At 39.4% G+C, this 25,008-nt stretch overlaps 2 protein-coding genes across 4 annotated transcripts in view; one reads left to right on the top strand and one right to left on the bottom strand.

Annotated features, from left to right (window-relative positions):
• Positions 1–25,008, bottom strand: part of LOC146453115 (protein broad-minded-like) — a 43,173-nt gene that overhangs the window by 1,921 nt on the left and 16,244 nt on the right. For both annotated transcript variants that reach the window (XM_085097033.1, XM_085097034.1), the window contains exons 19-36: positions 24,041–24,120; positions 23,403–23,541; positions 22,143–22,230; positions 20,926–21,044; positions 18,616–18,762; positions 17,601–17,689; positions 17,105–17,215; positions 15,799–15,910; positions 14,721–14,823; positions 14,593–14,644; positions 14,259–14,335; positions 14,101–14,184; positions 12,210–12,401; positions 11,527–11,681; positions 10,726–10,809; positions 7,418–7,474; positions 1,629–1,730; positions 148–234 (exon numbers count right to left, since the gene is read on the bottom strand). In XM_085097033.1, coding sequence (XP_084953159.1) covers positions 148–234; positions 1,629–1,730; positions 7,418–7,474; positions 10,726–10,809; positions 11,527–11,681; positions 12,210–12,401; positions 14,101–14,184; positions 14,259–14,335; positions 14,593–14,644; positions 14,721–14,823; positions 15,799–15,910; positions 17,105–17,215; positions 17,601–17,689; positions 18,616–18,762; positions 20,926–21,044; positions 22,143–22,230; positions 23,403–23,541; positions 24,041–24,120 — 1,878 coding nt within the window. The remainder of the gene's footprint in view (positions 1–147; positions 235–1,628; positions 1,731–7,417; positions 7,475–10,725; positions 10,810–11,526; positions 11,682–12,209; positions 12,402–14,100; positions 14,185–14,258; positions 14,336–14,592; positions 14,645–14,720; positions 14,824–15,798; positions 15,911–17,104; positions 17,216–17,600; positions 17,690–18,615; positions 18,763–20,925; positions 21,045–22,142; positions 22,231–23,402; positions 23,542–24,040; positions 24,121–25,008) is intronic.
• LOC146453116 (ficolin-2-like) lies at positions 3,529–7,257 on the top strand. Of its 2 annotated transcripts, none has more exons than XM_085097038.1 (3): positions 3,529–4,912; positions 6,003–6,380; positions 6,774–7,257. In XM_085097038.1, exons 1-3 carry the CDS (start codon positions 4,669–4,671, stop codon positions 7,037–7,039), a joined length of 888 nt encoding a protein of 295 aa, XP_084953164.1. In that variant the 5' UTR covers positions 3,529–4,668; the 3' UTR covers positions 7,040–7,257. The 2 variants fall into 2 exon arrangements, with proteins under 2 accessions (XP_084953164.1, XP_084953165.1); XM_085097039.1 differs by having other exon boundaries at positions 3,529–4,906.

Consider the following 25,008-nt stretch of genomic DNA (forward strand, 5'->3'; position numbering starts at 1 on the left):
GTATAACTGGCGGGGGAGGGGGGGGAGGACATCAATCGCACGAGGCTAAGGTACGTGTCCTCCTAAAGTCACGCTCGGCTCGCTTTGCCTTGTTCAATGCAAAGAAACAGTCACATGTTAAGTTTAACGCTAGTCTTAAGCACTCACCTTCAGAAAGATGAGAAGCTGTTGCTGTTGGGTCTTGCGTAAAATATCCTGTTGAAGATGCCGGAGGATTGCTATGCAAAAGTAAACCTGAAACAGACATTGCATAAAGTAAATCTCGGGCCAAACGACGACAAACGTCGAAGGGAATTGTACCAAGTTCAAATTCTTTCAGATTCCACGAGAGTAAATGTGGGCGTAGGAGGGTTAAGGCCAAACTGACGCCAGAGTTTGAGCTTATGCCCATACTAATCAAAATTGTGCAGATTTTAACTCCTGTGGGTAGTAAAAAGATGGCAGGGAGTACAAAATAATTCTAGGCTCAACGGGAGCGATTGTTTGAACTGTTAGTCCAAATGGAAATTTGAACAGATTCAACTTTGCTTGGACCCACAAGAGTTGCCAAGAGCGCATAAGAGTTTCAGATCAATCGAGAGCAGGTGTTTGAATGCTTGTCGACCGTAGGAGTCTCTCACTCTTCTGCAGTCTACAACAAGCAAGGCAACTTTGGTGCGACTAAGGCGCTGATCGGACGAGGTGTCGTGCCAGGTGCCCGTGCCCGGTTACTGAAAAGGACGTTGTTCACACTCCTTGGTGCCCAAGGAGCAATCGTGCTCTCGTTCGTCAATTTAACGCCCATCATTCTGTTTACTGTATCGTAGGGAGGCATAAAAAAGCGTGACAAAATCGTATTCAAATTTTAACAAGTTTCTTTGGTTACGGTTAGCCAGGATGCAAGTGGATTGCAACTTACGCAAAAAAAAAAAAAAGAAAAGAAAAGGACCATATATTTTTTTAAAAGTTCTTCCCTTGCGTCTTGGAAAAATCGCTGAAAACTGATGAGGGTTTGCCCCCATCCCTTGGACGAAATCACTTGATCTCTTTATGGATATGAATATATGAAATTCATATATTTGAAATTCGGATGAAAGAATAAATGAGAGACCATCGCAGTTATGTATTGTACGCAACTTAATCAATGTGCGAAAAGAAAGCCTGAAAAAAATTCAGGCTTGAACGGGATTCGAACCATGACCTCTGTGATACTGGTGCAGTGCTCTACCAACTGAGCTATCAAGCCAACTGGGAGCTGGTCATATCGTGAGTTCGTATATAGCCGTAAAGGATGAATAAATAAATGTAAATATTTGAAACATATTTGAACTGCGGATGAAAGATCAAATAGAAGAAAGATCCTCGCAGTTACTACGCAACTTAAGCAGTTGCGAAAAGAAAGCCTGAAAAAATTCAGGCTTGAACGGGATTCGAACCCATGACTTCTGCGAAGCCGGTGCAGTGCTCTACCAACTGAGCTATCAAGCCATCTGGGAGCTGGTCATATCGTGAGTTTGTAATGTACTCGTAGAGGTATGATATGAATATATGAAATTCGCAGCTGTTTAAGTTGTGTAGACAATTGCAACGGCCCTTTCTTTTAACTTTATCACAGTCTTGACAAGAAAAACGTAAAAATGTGGCCGCACCTGATAATCAATGCCCATGGTAAGGCAGGTGCAGATATATAGACAGATCTCCTCCCAATCAAGATAGTTCCAGAAGCATTGTCGTAACCAGTGCTGACAGATCTAAAAGAGAATTATACGAAAAGAAAAACAGTAAATAATTGAGATGGGTTTGGGATACAAGTTGCAATTAACAACTCGACGACAGTTTTCGATACTCTTATACACCATAAAATGACGTCATAAAATGTTCAAAACTCAAGTGGAACCACGAGCCGCAGGTGAGCGCTTTCACTGTCAAGTTTTGAACATTTTCTGGTGTATAAGAGTATCACACCCCTGAGACCATACAAAACTGCCGCCGATTTGGTTTCTACTTAACATGGAAAAAGTACAAGCGGAATTGGCTTTATTTTCCTTTGAGAAGGTGCGCGCGTTAATTTGCGTGGGTCACATCTGAGATCATTTTTATTGTCTGTAGTCTTATAAACAATAGCGACGAGCCAATCAGCGCGCGAGAATGTTGACAGTCATTGGAAAAATCGCAAATGACACTAATGCAACAAAAGACATGTTTTGTATCGTTTCATTTTTAATGTTTTTCTAAACACGACCCCACGAGAGCATCGCTTTAACCCTCATCGTGTATAAATCGAAATTATTATATTGTATTGTTGTATACGAAGAGTAACAATGAGAAACCGTCCAAGGCTTAAAACTGAAAGAAATACTATCGATATTTTTATTTGTAAAATACTGCGAAAAAAAAGTGCTTACTAGCTTTCACTTAATTGGTGACCCTTTACAATTCTTTTCACGGACTCCAAAGTTAGAACCACTTTGCAGAACACAACAGGCAACCAAATGGGTAAACGCCGCTCAAAACTTAGAACCACTTTCTACAGCACAATTAACAGCGCCACAGGAAAATACTGAAGTGTTTAGTAGTTGTACTTGAATGTTCATCAGACATTGCATTTCATTAGTCAAATTCACGATTCCAACCACATACGGCTCTCAATCCTGCTACAGCAGCATATATACCTGCAAACTGAAAAATCGCGGTTTTGTGACCGACATGTTTTTAGGGAGATCAGTTAAAAACGGAACTAAAAAATACTTCCGAAATGTAGTCATTATATGATTAAATTAAATGATTAAAATATCCCAGTGTGTTCTTAGTAATTACACGACCGCTTGCCCAATTCGCCAAACACAATACACTGTGTCAGTGCAATTGTTTCGGTGGCAATCAAATGTCACATTGAGTAAAGAAATGTGGTTTGAAGATTTGAAGTAGTGTGGGTGGGGGGGTGGGGGGGGGGGGGGGAGAGACGGGGAAATAGCGAATCCTTGTAAAAGAATTATTTTAAGAACAGCCAGGGAAGAGGTAGAGGGTTGAATTGTTACTTCGGGATTTTACTGTATTCATACAAACGCGGTGTAAAGTCAAACTTTCACGCATTGCCAAAACAAAATTACAGCCTGCTATAATAATCGTCTTTTCAACCTCAATGAGCGTGCAACTTGACAAGAAACGTAGATAACTTTCACAGTACAGCGGCACATTATTCGCCTTTCCCCTCCCTCCAGCACTACTATAACAAACAATGCCAGAGAACAAATATTCTAAGCTAAACAATGTTGGTTAATTTAGCACTGTTTATATTCAACACGAAAAAACACTCGCGAAAGATTAACATTTCACCACCGTATCTTTGAACTCGAGTTTCCGAAATGACTATCGTAAAAAAAATTCCCAAGCATCGTTGAGTTAGCAGCGGAAAATTTGAAATTTGACAGTCGCGAATGCATGGGAAGTGGCTTGAAAAGTGCTGTTTCACCAGACTTGTCGACTGCCAAATCCGCCAATATATTTGCATCAGTTGATTCAGCGTGGATTTCCAATCGCACGGTAAGTGAAGACACTGGTTACGCGAAAAAAAAAAAAACTCTGAAAAAACATGGCTACCTAACAGTAAGGAAAATATTTTCGACGGTTCTTTTCTTGACCTATGTAATGCATTCTAATGTAAATCGGCATGGGTAGCTAAAGAGCTAAAACAAAATGTCAATAATGTTTCGTAGCTTGTCTTCTATCTACTATAAACAATCAGTCAGTTCCATGAATATACATCACAATTTTTCCAATTTCATTGCGGCTTTCTCTGAAAGACGAGAATGTTTTTTTTTTTTATGAAACGCCAATTTTTTTCGAGAAAAATTGGTTACGATAATCGAGTCAATCGAACTGCATGTAACCGAACATAGCGTTTGCGTCAAGGGACACAAATTCTCGGACATTTTCAGGTACATTGCCAAGCGTTCTTATAAAAAACTTCTTGACATACCACTTTCTTTGGGATTTCCTCGCATTTTCGATCAATTGTCATAATCGTACGTATACATATGATTGACCACTTTACGTTTTCAGTCGATTTTTTTTTTCAAAACGACAGCTCACACAAGTCTTCCCAAATTTACTTAAGAGATATTCAACAGGTATTGGGATTATTCTTATTCTGGAATACAGTCAATCAAACACGAGCTGAGACTCCTACGTTTTGGCTGTTTTAAGAAGAAGCCTCTTAAATCTTTGAGAGGAAGCTTGAGTTAAGGGGAAAGAGCGTACAAATCGAGCACCTGTACTGCTAATCCATCAATTCAAGGTTTTACAATTTCTTATGAACTGTTTGCTCGAAACTGTCGATATTTTTTTAGGAGAAATTAACGTTTGATCAGTCCTGACTAATTAAATTCACACGGGCAGTGTTGTTTTGTTTCGCCCGAGTTTAAATGAAGAATCTACAAATTCAGTTACATGCATGTGATATACACACTTCTCAATTTGACCTCAAAGCTTTTAACACAAATACTAACGGGAAAAATGACATTGTTCCGTCTGCGTCACATTATGTAAAATAACTTCGAAAATAGCCGCAAGAAAGCCTGAAAACTCTTGTAAGGTACGGACGCAAACAGTATCCGAAATAAAAAGAAGTCAATCAGCCTTGGTCATTCGGTTGCACACACCACTCAGTTGGCGACAAGGTTGTTGATCATGGCTAACACGCTATCTGTCTCGACTCTGGTTTATATGCTCCTTATGCTAGTTTCGCTGAGCGCTGCCAACTCAAGTTCCAACAACTCCAAAGGAAGCGCCCATAACGTGTATAACACTTACAACAGCTACTGCGCGGGGCCGAGCAAGAAGATCGAAGTGCTGCTTCATGACGTTAAGAAGGAGCTGAGCGAGATGAGGGAGGAAATTAAATCTTTGAGAGGGAACAAAACGATTGGTAAAGGTATTTCTGAACTGAGCTTTGCACCTGAATTGCCAAAGCCATCTTCGACTTCAACCAAGTATCGCAAATTAATGAAAGTGTGTTACTTTTGATCCACAATTTCTCTTGAAAGGAGGAAAGATTGAAGCAATGAGAAATGAAAAATTTCATCTTCTAAAATATCACAAGAAATATGTAAATAAAATAAAATAAACAACACCAAATGAAAGCACTCTATTCAATCGCTTTCAATCTAAAGGTCACACTACAGGATTTCAGGACTGAAATTAAAGTTGAAATAACGTTGTGAGGCATAAGAACTAGCACCACAGGATTTTATCCACAGACACCAAAGTTTGAATAACCTCGTCCCGCATTATAAACAGCACCACAGGAAAATACTGCACAGTAGCTTTAATTTAACTGGTCACACTTTGGGATTTCATCCACAGACTCAAAAGGTTGAATCACCTTGTACAGCATAATAAACAGTACTACAGGAAAGTACTGCACAGTAGCTTTCATTTGAATGGTCACACTTTAGGATTTTATCCACAGACTCAAAACATAGTACCAACTTGTACAACATAATAAATAGCACTACAGGAACGTACTGCTCAGTAGCTTCCATTTGAGTGGTCACACTTTAGGATTTCATCCACAGACTCAAAAGGTTGAATCACCTTGTACAGCATAATAAACAGCACCAGAGGAAAGTACTGCTCAGTAGCTTTCATTTGAATGGTCACACTTTAGGATTTCATTCACAGACTCAAAAGGTTGAATCACCTTGTACAGCATAATAAACAGCACCAGAGGAAAGTACTGCTCAGTAGCTTTCATTTGAATGGTCACACTTTAGGATTTTATCTACAGACTCAAGATTGAAACAACCTTACCCAGGTTAATAAACACCACTACTGGAAAATACCACTCGTAGCTTGATCATTATTGTTATTTTTTACTTTTAATTAAGCCTTAATTAGTATGACATTCTCTTTACACTTTGTAATTATTACAATATCATTGTTTAGCTTATACTTTGTTATTTAGGTCTGGAAAAAAAATGGAATGAGCTAATAAAATGTGTTGTATCGTACTGCATTTGCAGTTTACAAGAACTGTGCTGAGCTCTTCAAAGCCGGACACCGAATCAGCGGTGTTTACACCATCAACCCTGGCAATGGCGGTGCCTTCGATGTGTACTGTGACCAAACAACAGCCGGTGGGGGGTGGACTGTGTTCCAGAAGAGACTGGACGGTTCGGTTGATTTCTTCCGCGGCTGGGACGACTACAAACGAGGCTTTGGGAATCTGAATGGTGAATTTTGGCTTGGACTGGACAAGATTCACCACCTGACAAAAGATCGAAGTAGGCTTCGAGTGGATCTTGAAGACACGGCAGGGAAGAGTGCTTACGCTGAGTACGACTTCTTTGGTGTTTCCAGTGAAAGAAGCAAATACAGGCTCAGTCTGGGAACTTACTCGGGTTAGTTATGGTGTGAATGTGATCCGTGAATCAGTTAGCTTGAGTCCGAAGAAAAACAAATAAAGACAAAAGCACTGAGCGATAGATGCAAGATGCAAGAGTTCGCCAAGTTATAAAGAAACTGATAATGGCGTTTGTTTGTAAAGAAAGTGTGAACCTTCATTGGTGGGGGAGTACGTTGTTAAGGTAAATTGGCCACCGTAAAGAGATTCAAAAGTGGACGATTCTACCTTTAACGAAGTAGTTCCACTAAAAGAATCAAACTTGGCGAATCACGTTGTGTAACATTGCTGCATTCACATATCACCCTCTTATCACTCGAAACCAACGACTTCTTTCAATTTTCACAAAGTTGCTAAGTTGGTAATATCTCCTTTCGCACTGTTTTTGTAGGAACTGCTGGTGATTCGCTAGGCCCACACCGTGGCATGGCATTCAGTACCAAAGATCGAGACAATGACATCCATTCTCGTTCGAACTGTGCCTTGTATTTCAAGGGCGCGTGGTGGTACAACAACTGTCTCAGTTCCAATCTGAACGGTCTCTATCACCACGGAAAACACTCCCGTTCCGGGGAAGGTGTAAATTGGCGTCACTGGAGGGGCGATAAGTACTCCGCTAAACGGGCTGAGATGAAAATCAGACCTGTCAAAGCCTAGAACGCACTGGCGTCTTTCTCATTTTGACCAGTTTGGATTGCAGAGCATAACAGTAATTCAAAACGTTCTTTTTCAAGGGTTTTGTATCTGTTAACAGGTGCACTTTTAATTTCTCACAAGGCAAAGGTTTAGGTGAAGGGTGATATTGCCGGTTTAAATTGTAAATTCAGGCCGTTGTATGAGTTAACAGGAGACAATAAATGGTGTTGGAATTTCAACTTCTTGTCTGTCATAGCTGTCACATTCGCGTGTTTCAATTTCAAAAACCTTAATCCCACTTTGCTCCTGATTTCGAGGGTTGCAATAGCCATAAGACTGTGTTATCCTCGCTAACACAAACAAACAAACAAACAAACAAACAACTTCGACAACACTAACCTGTGATGGAGTGTAGCCAGACATCCTAAAGGCTGAATACACCAGAGGAACTTCAGCCTAAAAGGGATAATCGAAAGGAAACTTTAAATATTTACATCTAGACGGCATGTGCTAACATTTTGTTCACTGTTCTTAGAAGGGTTTTGTTGTCTAATTCTTTAATTAGAATAAAAATCTAATAAAAATAATAATAAAAAAAACCCCACAATATTTCACCTTTAAGTATCTACAGCTTTTCTCTTTTTTTCCATACTACTAAAGAATTTCGCAATCCCTTTCCCTCCCCCCCCCCCCCCCCACCACTTTTGCTCGTCATTGATTCATTCCTTAGTTGTTCGTCCGGTTAGCTTCCACAGTTGGACCAGAGGGTTAACGTGTTAAGAGAATTTCACTCCACTAAGGAAACTGTCGTATAATGTTGCCTTTCCAGCGGAAATCACTGCCAGTGTAGACGCTTCTTGGCGAATGATCGCTGTTAAGTTTGAGTGTATGAAGCCATCACTAGATGGAAAACTTCCCACTTCCTTGGAAGAAGTCCTTTTTAACTCGTGAATGCGCGCATGCGCAATGAACGAGTTATAGCGATAGCTGACTCTCGACTTGGTCGATCAGTCGATCAGTCGATCAGTCGATCAGTCGGTTTTGTCGTTAACTTTCGGGCGTGCGCAGTGAATGAGTTTTAAATTCAATTAGTGGAAAAAAACACGCGAACATTTGTTGTTCATGGCGCATCAGGAAATTCTTATTCAATATGTAGAGAATAATTTGACGATCATTTAGTGCAAGAATGGCGATTTTTCGGTCAATCTGAGCAAAGTTTCAAGTTTTTTCAGTTTTTCAGGAAGTCCGGGGTCGTAAACTCAACTAGTGAAAAAAAAAAAAAACGTGAAAATTTGTTTCACGACGCGTCAGAATTCTCTCATTCATTCTGTAGAGAATAATTTGACAATCATTTTAGTGTAAGAATGGGGATTTTTCGTTGAATCTGAGCAAAGTTATAGGATTTTTTCGTTTTTTTCTACGAAGTGCGGTTTCTTTCAAGAATTAAAAATAATTTAATTTAAAAATAATTTAATTAAAAAATAATTTAATTTGTCAGTTTTCACGCGAAAGCGGAACGTGCCATGTCACGCATCATTGACGTCGTAAACAAAATTATGCAAATTTCTGGTGAAATGAACACTTTTAAGATCTTGTCAGCTTTCATAGAGGTTTCAAAGGGAAAAAATGTTTCATTTTCGAAATTTACAACTGGTAATTTATGGGAAAGCAAAAGGACGCGGTCGATAAATAATTCTTATTTAGCAAGAGCTTGTCATAGTTCATTATTTTTACTTGAGGATTGCGTGGACTGAACTCCAAAGGAAAAATTTCACGCATTTATGTCGGGCATGAATCGTAATGCGATACTTTGTTGAACATATTTCCCTTTGTGAGATCGGCTTGCCCTACGGTAATTTTGTAATTTTAATTCCCAAAAAAACTTCACTTGCCCATCGGGCAAGTGATGGTTAGAATCCACTAGCCCGATCGCGAAATCCAGTAGCCGCGGACTATCACACGAATTTGCATGACGTAGCTGCACATGGCGTGCTCCTATAAACTTTGAATAAAAAAAACATGTGATATTTTTTAATCGGCGCATCAGAATAATCGGCTTATTCAATCTGTACAGAATAATTTGACAATCATTTTAATAGTACAAGAATGGTCATTTTTCGTTACATAATCGAGCAAAGATATAATTTCTTTTAGCTTTTGAGGAAGTTTCCGTAGCCGTCTAAATTGCAATTACTATGTGTCATCTGCATTCACGAGTTGGCTCACAGGAGCCTTTGATTTGTTTTCTTAACATTCTTATCTAGTTCCTAGCCTTCGTTTTCCCCTCGGGCAAGTCTAGGACCTGTACAACTCTCTACCAGCAGCAAATAGAGGCATGGGACGTACGTAATGTATCAAACGCGAAGAAGAGAGTTTTATCCCATTCCCAACCACAGAAGGGGCTGAAACAAACGAGGCGCAGGCGAGTTTTTTCATTATCTAACTTCGGGGTGTTTGGAAATCGGAAGAAACACTCTTTCGAGAGTCTTTGATCGAGCTTCTCAAAGCATGAATAATTCTTCGAGAAATTCAAAGGAAAAGTTCACCAAATTTTAAGACAATTACGATCACATTTCCAAACCTCCTTCACGGTAGTGATTTCCTTTGTTTTCTCTCATGAATGAGTTTGAGAAAGTAAAATGGTTGTTCCTGGAATGGATGACCCAAAACAAGGTTTGACACCTTACGATGTTTACACAATGCAACATTCTTAATCCTCATAGTTCGAGAACAGAAGCCCATTTGTTAGGTAGAGAACAGTGAGAATAGAGCTCCATTTTGGCAGGGAACAGAGTTTGGGGCTTAGCACTGATCTACACTCTTTAGGCCAAAGCACTGATCTGAAAACGGTTAGCTATCATTTGTTGTCATGGCTAATTCTCTGAAAAAAGATAAAGACTGTCATTTTCGTCACCTAAGCCTCGTTGGTGTAGCGGTGACCCGGGTTCGAGGAATGGGCTATTTGAATTTTAACTTAAGGTGCATTCTTTTGGGTTATTCTAGTTATTCTTATTCCGGTTTTATGAATGACAGAATACAAGGAATTTCAATTTTGAAAAGAACGCTCCTAAAATGTGAAAACGGAATACCCCTGGCGGAGGTGACCTGAGAACTATTGTCTGCGCGCGCGAGCGGCCGCGAAGGATTTCCCGCCAAAAATTTCCCAAAAGAACGCGTATTCAGTCCATTTCGAGTAGACCGTATTTCTTCTATTCTGTTCATTCTGCTATCGGGAGCAGAATGAAGATATTCCCAGTATTCCTATTCCGGAATAGTCCCAAAAGAACGCGCTCTTTATTTTTCTTTTCAGTTTGAAATGAATTTTCTGTTGTGTAAACATCATAAGGTGTCCAACCTTGTTTTGGCGTATCCACTCTAGTATCAACCAAAGTAAAATACTAATTAACAATTAGATTATGAACTCGAGATTTCTATCGCGTGATAGTTGATGAGGGCGAAGCCCGAAACAACTATCACGCATAGAAATCGAGAGCGAATAATCTAATTGTTAGTATGAATCTACTAGTCGTTCAAAACTAAATAAGTAAATTATCTATATCCTCATCGCAGACACTTCGAAAACGCGGCGAAGCGGCCGCCATTTTGTTGAAAACCGCTACTCACTATCTATCACAGAATAGATAGCGAGAAGCGTAGCCAATCAGAGAACGGCATTCGTGATAGAACACTAGTAGATTTATACCAACCATTAATATCAGCTCGACATTATGGCACGTGCACGAGTAGAGTGGAGGAATACCGCTGACTGTCAAAGACACAGGTAAATGCACCTGGAGAACAAAAAGAAGAAAAATAACATATTGAACTTGAACCACCAGAGCCCAATACAAACTTAATAAGCTGCCCAAATTCTTTACCGCGGAAAATCATACCTTACTTTAGTCACATACCAGTAATGTGGTCTAGCCTACAGGATATGAAAGTCTTGCACTTCACGGGCTTTCCGCATTCCACGTGTTCACACGAGTAGAGGATACCACATTCTATAGTTGTGGCGCCAATTTCGTATTGGGGAGCAGGGATGGCGCAGTGGTGGGAGCACTCGCCTCCCACCAATGTGGCTCGGGTTCGATTCCCGGACTCGGCGTCATATGTGGGTTGAGTTTGTTATTGGTTCTCGTCTTTACAAAGAGGGGTTTTTCTCCAGGTATTCCGGTTTTACCCGCTCCTCAAAAAACAACATTTCCAAATTCCAATTCGATCTGGAGAGTTCTGCGATAATTTACTTTTCCTTTCTATTTTTTAGCTCAAATGCATTTACGAGAGGTACCTTACTCTAAAAATAACACTGCAGTTTCCATTGAATTAAACATTTGTATTAGACTAACGTGGAACTAGAACACGGCGCTAGAAATACATTTTATGCCGTGTACGCCAATAGGTTGTGTCTTGCGGACGTCCAGACAATTTGGCAAAATGTTCGATCAAATAGAGATTTCGAAGGAACATGTTTCCCTGCTAAACAAAACAAACAAACAACGTTTTACCGAAGCATGAAGCCTGCGGACCCACAGATAACCAGAGCTGACGAGACTGGAACATTTGAAGAGGAATTCCCAGGCCAGGTCAGGGTCACCATACATCATAAGAAAAACTGTGGATACAAACCAGTCATGACCCACATAGTCACCGCTAAGTGTACCTGGTGTGAGATGATTAAGGAAAACAATTTGAAAATGTGCTTGAGCCAGCTGCCAGGAGTATGCAGCAATATATACCCAATAGAACGGTTTTTACATGAGCATCGAAAGTCATTTCGCGTTTGCCTTGGTTTTTTTTACTATGTTATGTGATTGGGTAATAAAATTTGCGCCACTTTCTCAACCAATGAGAAACAAAGCCAAAACCAATCGTTACCTGCTCACACGCGTTTTCCCGCGCTTGGCACCGGTGGCATGTATCTGCTTCGAGTTCTGATTGGTTCATTGCGGTGTTTACGTCTGTTGTGATTAGCCAGATAAATTACTTGGTTTTGGTACGAACCTCAAATGAAATCAGCCTTATATAGACCTATACTAAGAATTTGCCATCAACCTTTCTTTACTGATGTCACATCCGTCTTTTCTTGAATTAGACCACACGTCCTACTCAAAATGTAAAATAAAAGGAGCTTAGCCTCTAACTAGAAGAACGAATCAAAGCAAATTTTTAGCAGACGCTTCAAGGATACGTAAAGTGACATCAGTAGAGCGCTGTTGCCCCTGAAGAAAGAACTTGCAGTATTTCAGTAGGTAGGACAAATCTTCAACTCCGTCCGTGGTGGACTGGAGCAGCTTCAGTTGAACACCATACCGCACAGCTACTTTAGTGCCCAGGCTCTCTATTTCGGACAGCTCCACGTTCTTCAAGCTACTTTCGCTAGCTGTAAAATGCAAACTGATATCAGCCATGTTTTCAACCTTTCGCTCTAAAGCTGCCGCTAAACGGTCAAACGTTTTCGTCCAACATCGTGTTGGAAGATCGTGTTTTACTGTTTAGCTGCCCCCCCCCCCCCCCAAACTTTTCCATGTTTGATCTAGATCAAACATTTTCATCCAACATTTTGCGTCACAAACAAATGTGTGATCGTTTAGCCATCTCTGCTCGACAACGCTTGCACGAGTGGGAACAAAACGTTGTTGGGCGAAAATATTTGATCGCTGTTACGAGACATTTTTCAATAAAAGTAGATTTCACTCGGTTTAGGAAATATCAGAGCCTTTGTAACCGTTCAGTAAAACACATAGGTGTTGAACACCCGCTGTTCTTTCGAGTAAGAAATGAGCTTTAGTTTGTAAAGGCGCGAAAAGTAATTTATTTAGAATTTTCTCCATTTGTTAAGCACACACAAGTGAAATTGAGAGTCAAAATACTATTGGTTACGGGTCTTATATGACAAATGTTCTTCAGTAAAAGCTCCTGAGTTCTGTCTGTAGGAGAATGAGTCAAGATCTGCAATGAACGCTATGTTCCTGTGACGAAGATCTGGTCCACTTGATGTAAAAGATTCCGGAAGGTAGCAGGGCACCTCTCGCTTAGCCACAGAGCTAAAATGCCCCCAAAGCCCCTGTTACATCGCTTAGCCAGGGCTTTAAGTGTTCACACTTTGTGCGATGTTTGCTCAAACATCATTTGCCCGTTTGGCCGCTAGCCTTTGGTGTGACAAACATGATGTTCAGTTGAACGAAATGTTCGATCGTTTAGCCTGGGCTTGAGGCGAGCGCGAGAAGACCGTTCGGACAAGATTAATTGAGTGTGATATCATACATTCATTTCTTAGAACCTCCATTCCCCCCCGTTTCGTCTCAGTAGAGCCTCTACCTCGGGAAGAAGACGGGTGATTTCACTCGCCTCGATGCCAAAGAAAGGACGGAAAGAAAGAAAACAACCAACCAACCAAACAAACAAACAAAGAAACGAATAAACTAAGTGCGGTTGCGATGAAAGAATTATAGCGTCCAAGGATCGCCACCGGTGGTTTTCGGAACTCGCGGCTTTTGAGAATTACTATAGGAGTACCAAAACTGCTGAAACTCTCAGTATCAACAAGGGACTGTGTTAAGGACAGGCGCGTACTTTTTACGAATCTCGGGATAGTCCGAGAAAATCTGATTTCTTAAGAATGATGCCTACTAATTCAAAGGTAATTTTGCGCGGTTTATGACTATGCAGGAAAAGGAGAACAGTCATGGTAAGGTAAGGGTGACTATATGGAGGGTTAGGGTTATGTGGGTGACTATATGGTAACCTTTACATGAATTGCTTGCCGGGATAACTATGCACTTTTTAGAGATAATCAAGCTTCAATTTCTAAAAAAATTCTATACATTGTTATGTGTGTTAAAGCTTTTTAGAATGATTGTTGCTTCTGAGAAATCTCTGAAAAATGCGTGGTTACCCCCAATTTTCTCTTTGGATTTCAATAGACCTTGCTATGGTCTGTTTTTTCCCGCGTAGTCATAAACGACACCAAAAGACCTCTATAATGGAAGCATCGTCCTTGAGCGCTGTAAAACTTAACGTACTACCTATGGAATTCTGTAAAAAAAAACACACACAAACAAAAAGCAAAAAATCAATACCTGAAAAGTCGATCAGAGGGAATATGGCTTCCTCTGGAATATTTGTCAGTGCCGTGCAAACTTTCTCTAGTAACAACTTCAATACTGCCAAGGAACAAAAAAACGTGCTTTAGCACCATGTTGACAAGTAACAGAACAGGGCCGAAGTCTAAACATACCTTTTCCTCTAGCTTTGGTTTTTCCAGCTGTCAAAGACTCGCAAAACGTCTTACGGCAGTCTTGGAGCCATTGCAAGCTATTAGAAAAGAACGAGGAAGGCGATTATTGTAAAAGAACCTTCATATTCCAGGGACTGTGTTAAATTTTGCGGAGTGAAAACGCAAGCAAAAGATGCCCTTACGTGCGAGAGACAATTTCTTGAATCTAAAACTAGATTGTAAAAGATCGAAAGCTTCTCCCAAGTTGTCAACTCTTGGTGTCAGTGTTAGCCATAGGTGTTAATGGATAAACTGATTATCAACACAAAATTCTTAAAAATAAAACTTCACTTGCCTGTCAGCTGACATTGGTTGACTGCTCTCCAAAAATTCCAAAAGAGTGTCACCTGAAGTGGAAAAGTAAACAATTCTTCGGGACTCATTACTAATTAAACTACTAAGAATCTTATTCCTGGTATGTACCTTCTTCAAATGCCGTCATCTTGGAAATTTGTTCGACTGGGAGATAGTCCTTTGGTGGAGGATAAGAAGAAAACAAGGGCCAAGGGTAGGGAATATCCACATCCTGCAACGGATAAACGAAGGATCATTTATTTACAAATTTATGGCATACAGAAACAGAAGCCAAGGGATGAAATGCGTAAGAGTATAAGACCCCATATTAAAGTAGACCACCAATGGTACTAAGATGAAAATAATGATGCAAATTAAAATGTGGTAGTAATAAATATTAACCATTATAACAATTAAAACACTAAGAGAGTGAACTCTCGTTCTTTCGTTCGTTCGGTAAGTCGCTCATTCGTTCGTTCGTATGTCCGTTTGTATTTTCGTTCGTTCCATTGCTCGTATCACTTGTTGAAATACAGAAAGAATGTTCTAATTACTTGCAGTAGATGACCGGTGCAGTGCTGTTAGGAACAAACACAAACCAAAACGAAAACAACACAACACAAAACAAAAGAACGAGGGAACTAACGAATAAAAGAACGAACAAGCCATTAGCTTAGCTGAACTAATGAACGAAGAACCGTTCAACCCAGTTAAACTAACAAACGAACAAACGGAAGAACAAACGTTAGAACGAACGAACAAGCGATCAGCCCAGCTGAACTAACGAACGAACAAACGAAGAACAAACGATAGAACGAACGAACGAAAATACCAACGAACGAACGGACATACGGACGAACGAACGAACAAACGAATGAATGAGCGACCAACCGAACGAACGAGAGTGGCAGTGAGAGAACGATGAAACAAATGAAGTAACAAGCGAACGAATAGAAGGAACACGGTGACCTAACGTCCACTCCCAAAATTTAACAAGCGAAGCGAATGGAATAAAGATCTAATACATGGATGAATAAACGAACGGAGAAGTAAGAGTATCAATATATGTAACATATATTTTGAACTGCGGATGAAAGATTAAATGGAAGAAAAGATCCTCGCAGTTAGAACGCAACTTAAGCAGTTGCGAAAAGAGAGCCTGAAAAAAATTCGAACGATGCGAATTTTTAAGGCCACTATTAGTTACCTCAGTCAAGGTCCTACCAGGAATGATCCTCTCTGATGCACCCCCAACAAGATACGTTTTTACCAATATATGGTTCCTTTCCACAGAACACATGTCGATAATGTAGTCCTTGCTGAAATTATACAGAAAACAAGAAATACCACAGCCACATTCTAAACTCGAAGAGCACAATAATAAAACAGGAATTTACTGCTCAATGGCACTGTACAGTACCAGATAAATTATGTTTCTGACTGTACAGATCTGACCATAGGGCTAAATAAACAACAACAAACTAGTTGTCCCGTTTCCGTGAACTAATTCAGTTTCACGAAAAACAGCTTTAGTTATAGCGGAGTAGTTCTCTGGAACAGCCTGCCCTGTGATGTGAGAGAAGCTAAATCTCTAAGTCAATTTAAAAGATCAGTTAATCTTCATTTTTAATGTTAGAGTATACACGGCATTCATGAAAAACACGTTTTAGTTAGATCAGTAGTAGTTAGTTTTTGCATTTTGTTTAGGATAGTTAGGTTATTTTTAATTTTTATTCTCCTGATGGATTTTACCGTGTTTAAATAAAGAACTGTTCTATTCTATTCTATTCTATTCTATTTCATTCTATTCTATTCTATTCTATTCTATTCAACACAGGAAGGCAAGGCATAGTCACATTTAAGCTTTTGAGTCAAGACTCAAAACGTTCAATCAACACATGGTCGTATTCTAGGATGTCATCCGCAAACTCAGACGTTAGCATCGCTTCGTACAGCATAATTAACCGTTACAGGCATTTTGTTCGATAGTTCATACTTTCATTCGAGTAGTCACACTTCAGGATGTTATTGAAAGATTCAAACATTAAAACCAAATTAGAGCCAATTAAAATGTAACAGTTTGTCATATTTTAAGCTTTCTTCCAGGCTCAAAAATGAGTAACACATTGTACAGCGTTTCGGGTAATATTAAAACAGCGCCACAGTATGGTATTAGTCTGATTTTTAGACATACTGTTTGAGAATTAAACTTCAGGGCCCGGTTGTTCGAAAGCCGATTAACTCTAATCCACGATTAAAGGTTAACCGAGGTTTTCATCTGGCTCATTAAAAGGTCTACCTCAAAACTGAGGGACAAAAATCTTTGTGAAGAGTCTTTATTGGTTAGTAATTAAACTCGAATCAAAGTTTACGCTAAACCAGGATTAGCTTAGTCGGGCTTTGAACAACTGGGCCCAGTAAGTTATTTTGAATGGTAATACTTTTAGTTCATTCACAGAGAGGGGTTTGGCCCATGCAATGAAGTCTTAATGCTTAATTCCTAGTACTCTCACCCGTTGTCCAATCTGTTGTCCAGTTGGGATTGTAGCAGAAGCTCTTGAAAGCGGTAACGACACTCCAGAAAGAGAAACGTGTCCAGACATGAACACAGAACACTTAGCACTCTGATTAAAAACAAAGGAAACATACGACAGAAATTAAACTCAATGGGCCCGCGACTGAAGCAAATTATAGTAACTTTTGTGAGACTGTAGAGGTGCTTACCATGGGCTTCTGGTCAAAGTAATGCATTTTTATTACTCCTTTTGGGATTTACAGCTGATGTTCATACATTTTGCACGTTATTCATCTTCTGTTAAGACAAGCTAAATCATTCGTATTTATGCCGAAAATTTCCATCCGGGTGGTTTGCGTAAATGGTAAGTACCCTAGATCTCTGTTGAGACGAATATCTCGAACGTTGTCAGAGGAAGAAGGTTCAGTGTTTAATTAAACTGCGGCTCCGCCGTGCTGTTCTTGATAACAGAAAAAATGTTTCAGCTGACGTACCTGAGACCAAAGTGATGCGACTGTTCAAAGTTGAACAATGAATGGATCTTCTCTTCAGAGTCGATCATTATGAAACGATCAACAAAATCCTGTGGACCGAGAAAGATGCTTAAGCTGCATTGAATTTAGAGAAGAACGGTGTACAAGGAGGATGTGATTTTCTACGTGGAGAAAAATTGTCCCAAGGCACTCAAAGCAACATAGGGAAACGCTGACCGAGTCAAACATGCTCCTATCCAATTATTTATGACCACATTCAGAACCTCAGCGCGCCTTTTCCCTTTGGTTTTCTTCTTTTTAGTAAGTCAATACAGACTCTTTTATCCAAAAGTCAACTTGGATGTAAAATGACTCTGCAAAACTCATTTTAAAACGAAGGACGGCACACAAAAGAGTCGTCCCACCTCAGTGCCAGGGATACCCGACTTCCCAGGCAAGGCAACCCCTCTTGAGACGAGCTCACGATCCTCATACAAACGGTTTAGTTACATTGGTCAAAAAAGTAAGGAGAAACCTCGCTCGTCCACGTAGCTCGGGGGGTTGGGTCGGTTGTCTCAGCTACATGGAACAACTTTGAACGGGGCCTATCGGAAGAACCTCCACTCTGACAACAAATTCATGGTAAATTGTTGGAAATAATGCCTAAATTCTAAATTTTAGTATGAAAAGTAGCAACAACATTGAAGTGTGCTAAAAATTAGACATGATTATCGACTATTTTCCCTTTTAAATTCCCCGCGCACCGCCATTTTGGATTTTATGACCTGATACAGTTGCCGCTATTGTTAGAAAGCAGAAGTTCTTTGGTGTGAAACAATTGGGTAACCGTATGACGTCATAAAATCCAACATGGTGGCGCCCGGGTAAAGTAAAAGCGAAAATGGGCGATAATCAATTCCTGTTTTGAACGACAAAGTCATATTATTTCCATGTTTTCCGACAAAATTTGAAATTAGATTGTATTTTCAACAATTAAACGTTCATTTATTTCAAGACTGGAGGCTGCCGTACTCACCATAATACACACAGGCGGACAGTACGCTTCTCTGCTAGTGATGGTCTCTTCCATCTCAGAACTAGACGTGGAAGGCCGGTACGCATCAACAAGGACTTCATACACAGCAGGAAACGCTGATAACACGCTTAACAGATTGTTCAGAGACTGTGACAAGAAGAATGACACTTTGCAATTAATGACCGTTCTTACGGCAGGAAATCATCGAGTCTTGTTTCGTAAACGATAAATCGCTGTTTTCAAATATAAGAGAGATTTAAAATTGCGTTTACGGCAAAGGGTAGAAATGAACACGTGACCATGTTTATCCTACATTTGTCGCTCGCTGTTTTCAGTTTCTTAGTAAAATTCAGTTGTTTTGCGTTAGCATCAAAGGTTAGAATTATTTTACACTATTCTCATCTATGTACCCATTTCTTCAAGAAAACACAAACACGAATCTCACGTTTGCCGTAAACGCGATTCTCAGTCCCTCTAATATCTCCACTTTCAGTTGCGTTTTTGAAAATTATCATCATAACCTATAGTTAAATAATAAAATGATACGGTATGCTCTTTATTAATAATAATAATAATAATAATAATAATAATAATAATAATAATTATAATAATAATAATTATAATAATAATAATAATAATAATTAGAGAGCTTTAGATTGTCTAGCAACTCAACAGTTTTTCTTTTTATAGTTCCTTCAGATCGCATAGGTTACGCTGCGCGCCCTATGTGGTTCTATTCCATACGTTTATCAACTGCACATAATAATAATAATAATAATAATAATAATAATAATAATAATAATAATTATAATAATAATAATAATAATAATAATAATAATAATAATAATTAGAGAGCTTTAGATTGTCTAGCAACTCAACAGTTTTTCTTTTTATAGTTCCTTCAGATCGCATAGGTTACGCTGCGCGCCCTATGTGGTTCTATTCCATACGTTTATCAACTGCACATAATAATAATAATAATAATAATTATAATAATAATAATAATAATAATAACAATAACAACAATACAAGAGAGTGCACAGTAATAAGTAATAATTCGATGTTGAGATGCCGAAGCCAGAGGCTTATATGACACAAGTCATACATAAGATTGATCAAGATTGTGCAATTACTTTAGAATTTAATATATAACTAGCTAAATAAATGAATAAATAAAAAACTAACTAACTAACTAACTAACTAACTAACTAACTAACTAACTAACTAACTAACTAACTAACTAACTAACTAACTAACTAACTAACTAACTAAATAAATAAATAAATAAATAAATAAATAAATAAATATTAAGTCAGTAAGGCCGGTGAGACATCATTCTAACTGGTTTTCATTAAACAAAAACTAATAAAATAAAACGAATGCAAATAAAAGTGGCTACTTAACAAGCAAATTTAGGCACTTCCTATACTTAACAATTAGATTATGAGCTCGAAATTTCTATCGCGTGACAGTTGATGAGGGCGAAGCCCGTATCAACAATGACACGATAGAAATTGAGAGCGAATAATCTAATTGTCTTAGTGTAAATCTACTAGTCGTTCAAAACTTAACAACAAGACAGATTCACGTTTTTATTGTTAACAAATTTAGGCACTTCCTATACTTCACAATTAGATTATGAGCTCAAAATTTCTATCGCGTGATAGTTGATGAGAGCAAAGCCCGAATCAACAATGACACGATAGAAATTTCGCGCTCATAATCTAATTGTTTTAGTGTAAATCTACTAATCGTTCAAAACTTAACAACAAGACAGGTTCACGTTTTTGTTGTTAACAAATTTAGGCACTTCCTATACCTAACAATTAGATTATGAGCTCGAAATTTCTATCGCGTGATAGTTGATGAGGGCGAAGCCCGAATCAACAATGACACGATAGAGATTGAGAGCGAATAATGTAATTGTTTTAGTGTAAATCTACTAGTCATTCAAAACTTAACAACAAGACAGATTCACGTTTTTATTTTTAACAAATTTAGGCACTTCCTATACTTAACAATTAGATTATGAGCTCGAAATTTCTATCGCGTGATAGTTGATGAGAGCAAAGCCCGAATCAACAATGACACGATAGAAATTGAGAGCGAATAATGTAATTGTTTTAGTGTAAATCTACGAGTCGTTCAAAACTTAACAACAAGACAGGTTGACTTTTTTTGAAGAATGATGTAAATAAGTCACGCATTTGTAAGGTTTATTTATCCCTGTCCTCTTGTTAACCGGCTATGGCCAGTCAAAACCGTTTTCCCCAATCTCAAGTTTTCACTCGAACAATGCACTTCACAAACCTTTTTGTATGTTCTGCTGTCAATACTGTCTACATGCTTTATTCTTGGACGAGCAGGTTTCCTGTCCTGTCCGCCCTCAAACACTGTCCAAATATCATGCACCAGGCGCTTCAGAAACCCTGACAAGATAAACAGTACGGGTCGGTTATTAAAAGACAGTTAAGACGGTGTTTAACAAAACCACGTTCTAAGCCATTTTCAATTTTGCCAACAATCATATCTAAACATTGGCTGCTGCTGACAGTAACAAAAAGGCTTGCATCCCAGACTAGAAAACTATTTATCTACTTAAAATAAACCACTTATAAACAGATTTGGAGGCCCACTGATTGTCTTAAGCCACGGCCCTAAAACTTCAAGACAGTATAACAATTATCACCCATTGTAGTCACGTCTCCGGCATCTCATTGGCCGGTACCATGCAGCTTTTTCGCCGGGAACGATCATTTCAAGTGTAGCCACGTCGAGTTTGTAGTTGGTGCATGATTTTGTATTCAAATTTTAGTTAACCGAGTATTCGGAGTTTGGTGCGATTTGAAAAGCGATTTTAAGCATGATCTCCAATCATCCGTTTGAACAGCCGGCGATTTTCGCGCCGTTTCCGGTGATATGATTGTCATTTGATGCGATGGAAGAAACGCGCATTTCATATCAGCATATGCGGTGCCCTAAGGGAAGCACTCCCTGGTAACTTTGACGTGAATTGGGTTCATTCACACTACAAGCGCTCTTCACCAGCCAGTGAAGGTCATTTCAAAATCGTAAACAAATAAAATCACCAGTCGAGTTTGCGGTATTGTCATCTATGTACTTATTTTATCAAGAAAATACCGGGAAGAAAATATTAAGGGATTTCTCCAAGGAAGAACTAACTATAACTACTTTTTAGCGACTTCTATAACACACAAAAACTTGAAAAAATTAGCCAACTTTTTCAAGTTGTAATCCATTTCCATCAGAGCCATCCGCAGCCAAACATAACTAATGCTAGTTTCTGTGCACTAGTAGGGTTATTGTTAACAAAACTGAACCGTTATTTTAAAGATTCCATTGATTAAAGTATGCTTTTTGGCCATTCAAAGTAACACTAAAATAGGTGACACTGTCTCTTTAACGCGAATCTCACGTTTGCCGTTTGCCGTAAACACGATTCTGAATCTTCCTATCATCACAAGTTACAGTCAACTCAGCTGTCACTATTCCTCACTATTTCTTACCTTTCTTTTCCAATGCAACCATCCCCGGAGCTGTGGCGGCAATCTGTGTAACCATCACTCCGTAGCCAAACTTCTCACACTTGCTGACCTACAAAAAGAATTAACATCTTTTCCTTGCAGCAACACGTAATTATAAAATCCGTAACTTTTCACTGACCAAAATAATGAATGCTTTTGTGGTAAAGCAGCCTGCGTAACTTAAGGAACTTTGACAAAGTTTGGCGGTGCAGACGCGAGGGCACTGGGGAGCAGGCTCCTACGCCGGATCTTAACGTTTAAACGCGCCAAAACTTTGTTTCCATGCGAACGTATAAAGCAAGCTGCCCAGTACAAACCGCAAAAAGAAAGCGATTAGATGTTACTTGAAACGGCTGACTACAATGTCAACAACACACACAAGAAAATCTTTGTTAGGCCTAACGAAAAACCGATCAGAAAATTCCTTGACTGTTCACTGGCTCTCAAGTCCACTTTAGAATTTCCCTGACATGGTGCTTAATTCCTCCATTTTTCCCCAACCTGTTATGATCGTTATTTTTGCGCATTGATAAGGGTTGACAAATGCAATGGAGAGGTATTACTTGCCTGACATAGTGCAAGGCCAAATAGGCGACAGTGTTGATAACAACCGACCTTCTTGTTATTGTGTTCATAGTTAGGAAGCGTTTTGTCTCCTAAACAGCCGTTTTCCGTGACCACCAAAAGAACAATTGCGAGGGAAACTAGAAAGTTTTGTATTTTTCTCCATTTTTGCACGTGACTCCGGCGGTGAATATCGCGAGCATTTTTCATTGTGATACTAACCAGTCAATTCTGCACGCCCTATTTTCCTGAATTCGAACTCTAACAAAAATAAACCGGCTACGAGCGATAACGCAAAATGTAGACGGCAGACTGATCCTAACGGCGGAGGTGGCGAACTTGAAATATACAAAATGGCTAGAATTATAACTCAATATATATTTTAAATTTGCCCGATATTTCAGTTTCCAACACAAACCTTCCTCGGGGGCTGAACGAAAAAAAAAATGTATATTTCAAGTTCGCCACCACCGCCGTTAGGATCAGTGTGCCGTCAGTAGTTTGTATTTGAAATAATTTGCTAATCCAGATCTACATGAGATCCGGCATCACTCATCGGTTTGTTGCTGTGGTCTTGCAGATTAATTTGTAAGAGAGATAATTCATTGATGCACCAGGACACTATATCATGTAGTATGTTTTTTGAAAGGAAAACACCAGCAGAAAACCCTTCCGCACCTGTAGCTTCTTGTTGTATCTCTCGTTCATATAAGCCACACATTCGTTCATTTTTCCTGTTTGCTGTAGAAGCAGCAGTCCTTTAGGAGTCCCGGCAAAATTCAGCAAGTTGTCAATCAGTGAGCTTTCCCATACCAACCTAAATGGATAGGGTAAAATTGGAGATCGGTTAAGAAAGATTAGTACTTACGACCCGTTCAAACTAGGTGCCCGGGTCCGGTTCTCGGGCACTGGCTCTAGTCTGAACATAGCTTTATTTTGGTGCCCAAGCAAAAATCTCGGCACCCTACCCGGGCATGCGCACTACCTCAACGATTAGTACTCGAGCACGGGGCCCTGGCATGGGTACTGGTCTGAAAGGGATTTTGTCAGTTCCCGCGCTTTTTCCATGCCTCCCTACGATACAGTAAACAAAATGGCGGGCGCTAAATGGCTCAAATAAGAAGATGCTCGGTCCCAGGGCACCAAGGAGTCTTACGACGTACTTTTCAGTGCCCGGGCACAGAGCCCTGGCACGGGTACCTAGTGTGAACAGGGCGTAAGAATTATTGTGCCACGAATGGAAAATTGAGATGTTCAGCGGTGCTATTGAAATGAATAGAGAAAACAAACAAACCAGCCAAACCATTTGTACTTACAGTTCCTCGTCTTGAATAAATTCTGGTGATGCTTCGTCAGACGTCAGTTCCCCTTCGGCAGTGGACGCTGTTTCATGCACCTGGGTTGAACATCAGTCAGATAATATGAAAAAAAAGCGGTTTATTCTGTCTACTCCCACCAGGAAAACTCCGGCACTAACTAAATAATTGCTCCATTTACTATTATTACTTTTATTCTGTAAACTAGTGTAAAATACTTTAAATCTGTTACTACATAAAGTTTTTACATGTCCATATTTCTAAAACTTGTTCTTGTTACTTTTCTCAAGCCAAGTGTTCCTGTATTCGTCTTGTCCCACCTCGATTGGTTTTGTAACTATTTGCGGGACAAGCCATTCATTCTTTTGTTTTTCATATAAATTGTTGTTGTTGTTGTTGGCACCAGAAACAGAGCACAGAGAGACGTTTGATTTGGCAGTAGTACGACGAAATAACTAATTTATTGAGGAAAACCTAACTGAATATTAAAAGACCCTCGAACTGCAGCTACTTCGAAACGTAACACGAAGCTCTCCAAAAACAACGTGTTTAATTTTGTTTGATTAGTGACACAGGAAGATACTACGGAGCAACTTGAGTTGATTACATCTCTTCCGTAAGTAAGGAAACCCATTCTTATAAAATTCAAAGTTTATAAATGTAATGTGGCGAGCAAAGCACGAGTTCATATGCTGGGATCACTGATAACACCCACGCCTGTCCGCCACACACAAAAGACTCAAAACAGCCCTACATCCTCGGGTAAAACCGAGACCTCGCACGATCACAGCAAATAACAATGTTGTATAACATTATAAGGGATCTTCAGATCAGAGAACGATATTGAGTACGAGTACGACCTTCAAATTTCAAATCAGTCACCTCCCCCAGAACTCTCGCTACTTTCACCTCCCCAGAACTCTCGCTCCTTCCTGTTGATTACCAGCAGCTAAGGTCGGACCCTAGAA

This window comes from Pavona decussata, unplaced genomic scaffold, assembly GCF_977016875.1.
Source record: "Pavona decussata unplaced genomic scaffold, jaPavDecu1.1 SCAFFOLD_353, whole genome shotgun sequence".
NCBI lineage: Eukaryota > Metazoa > Cnidaria > Anthozoa > Scleractinia > Agariciidae > Pavona > Pavona decussata.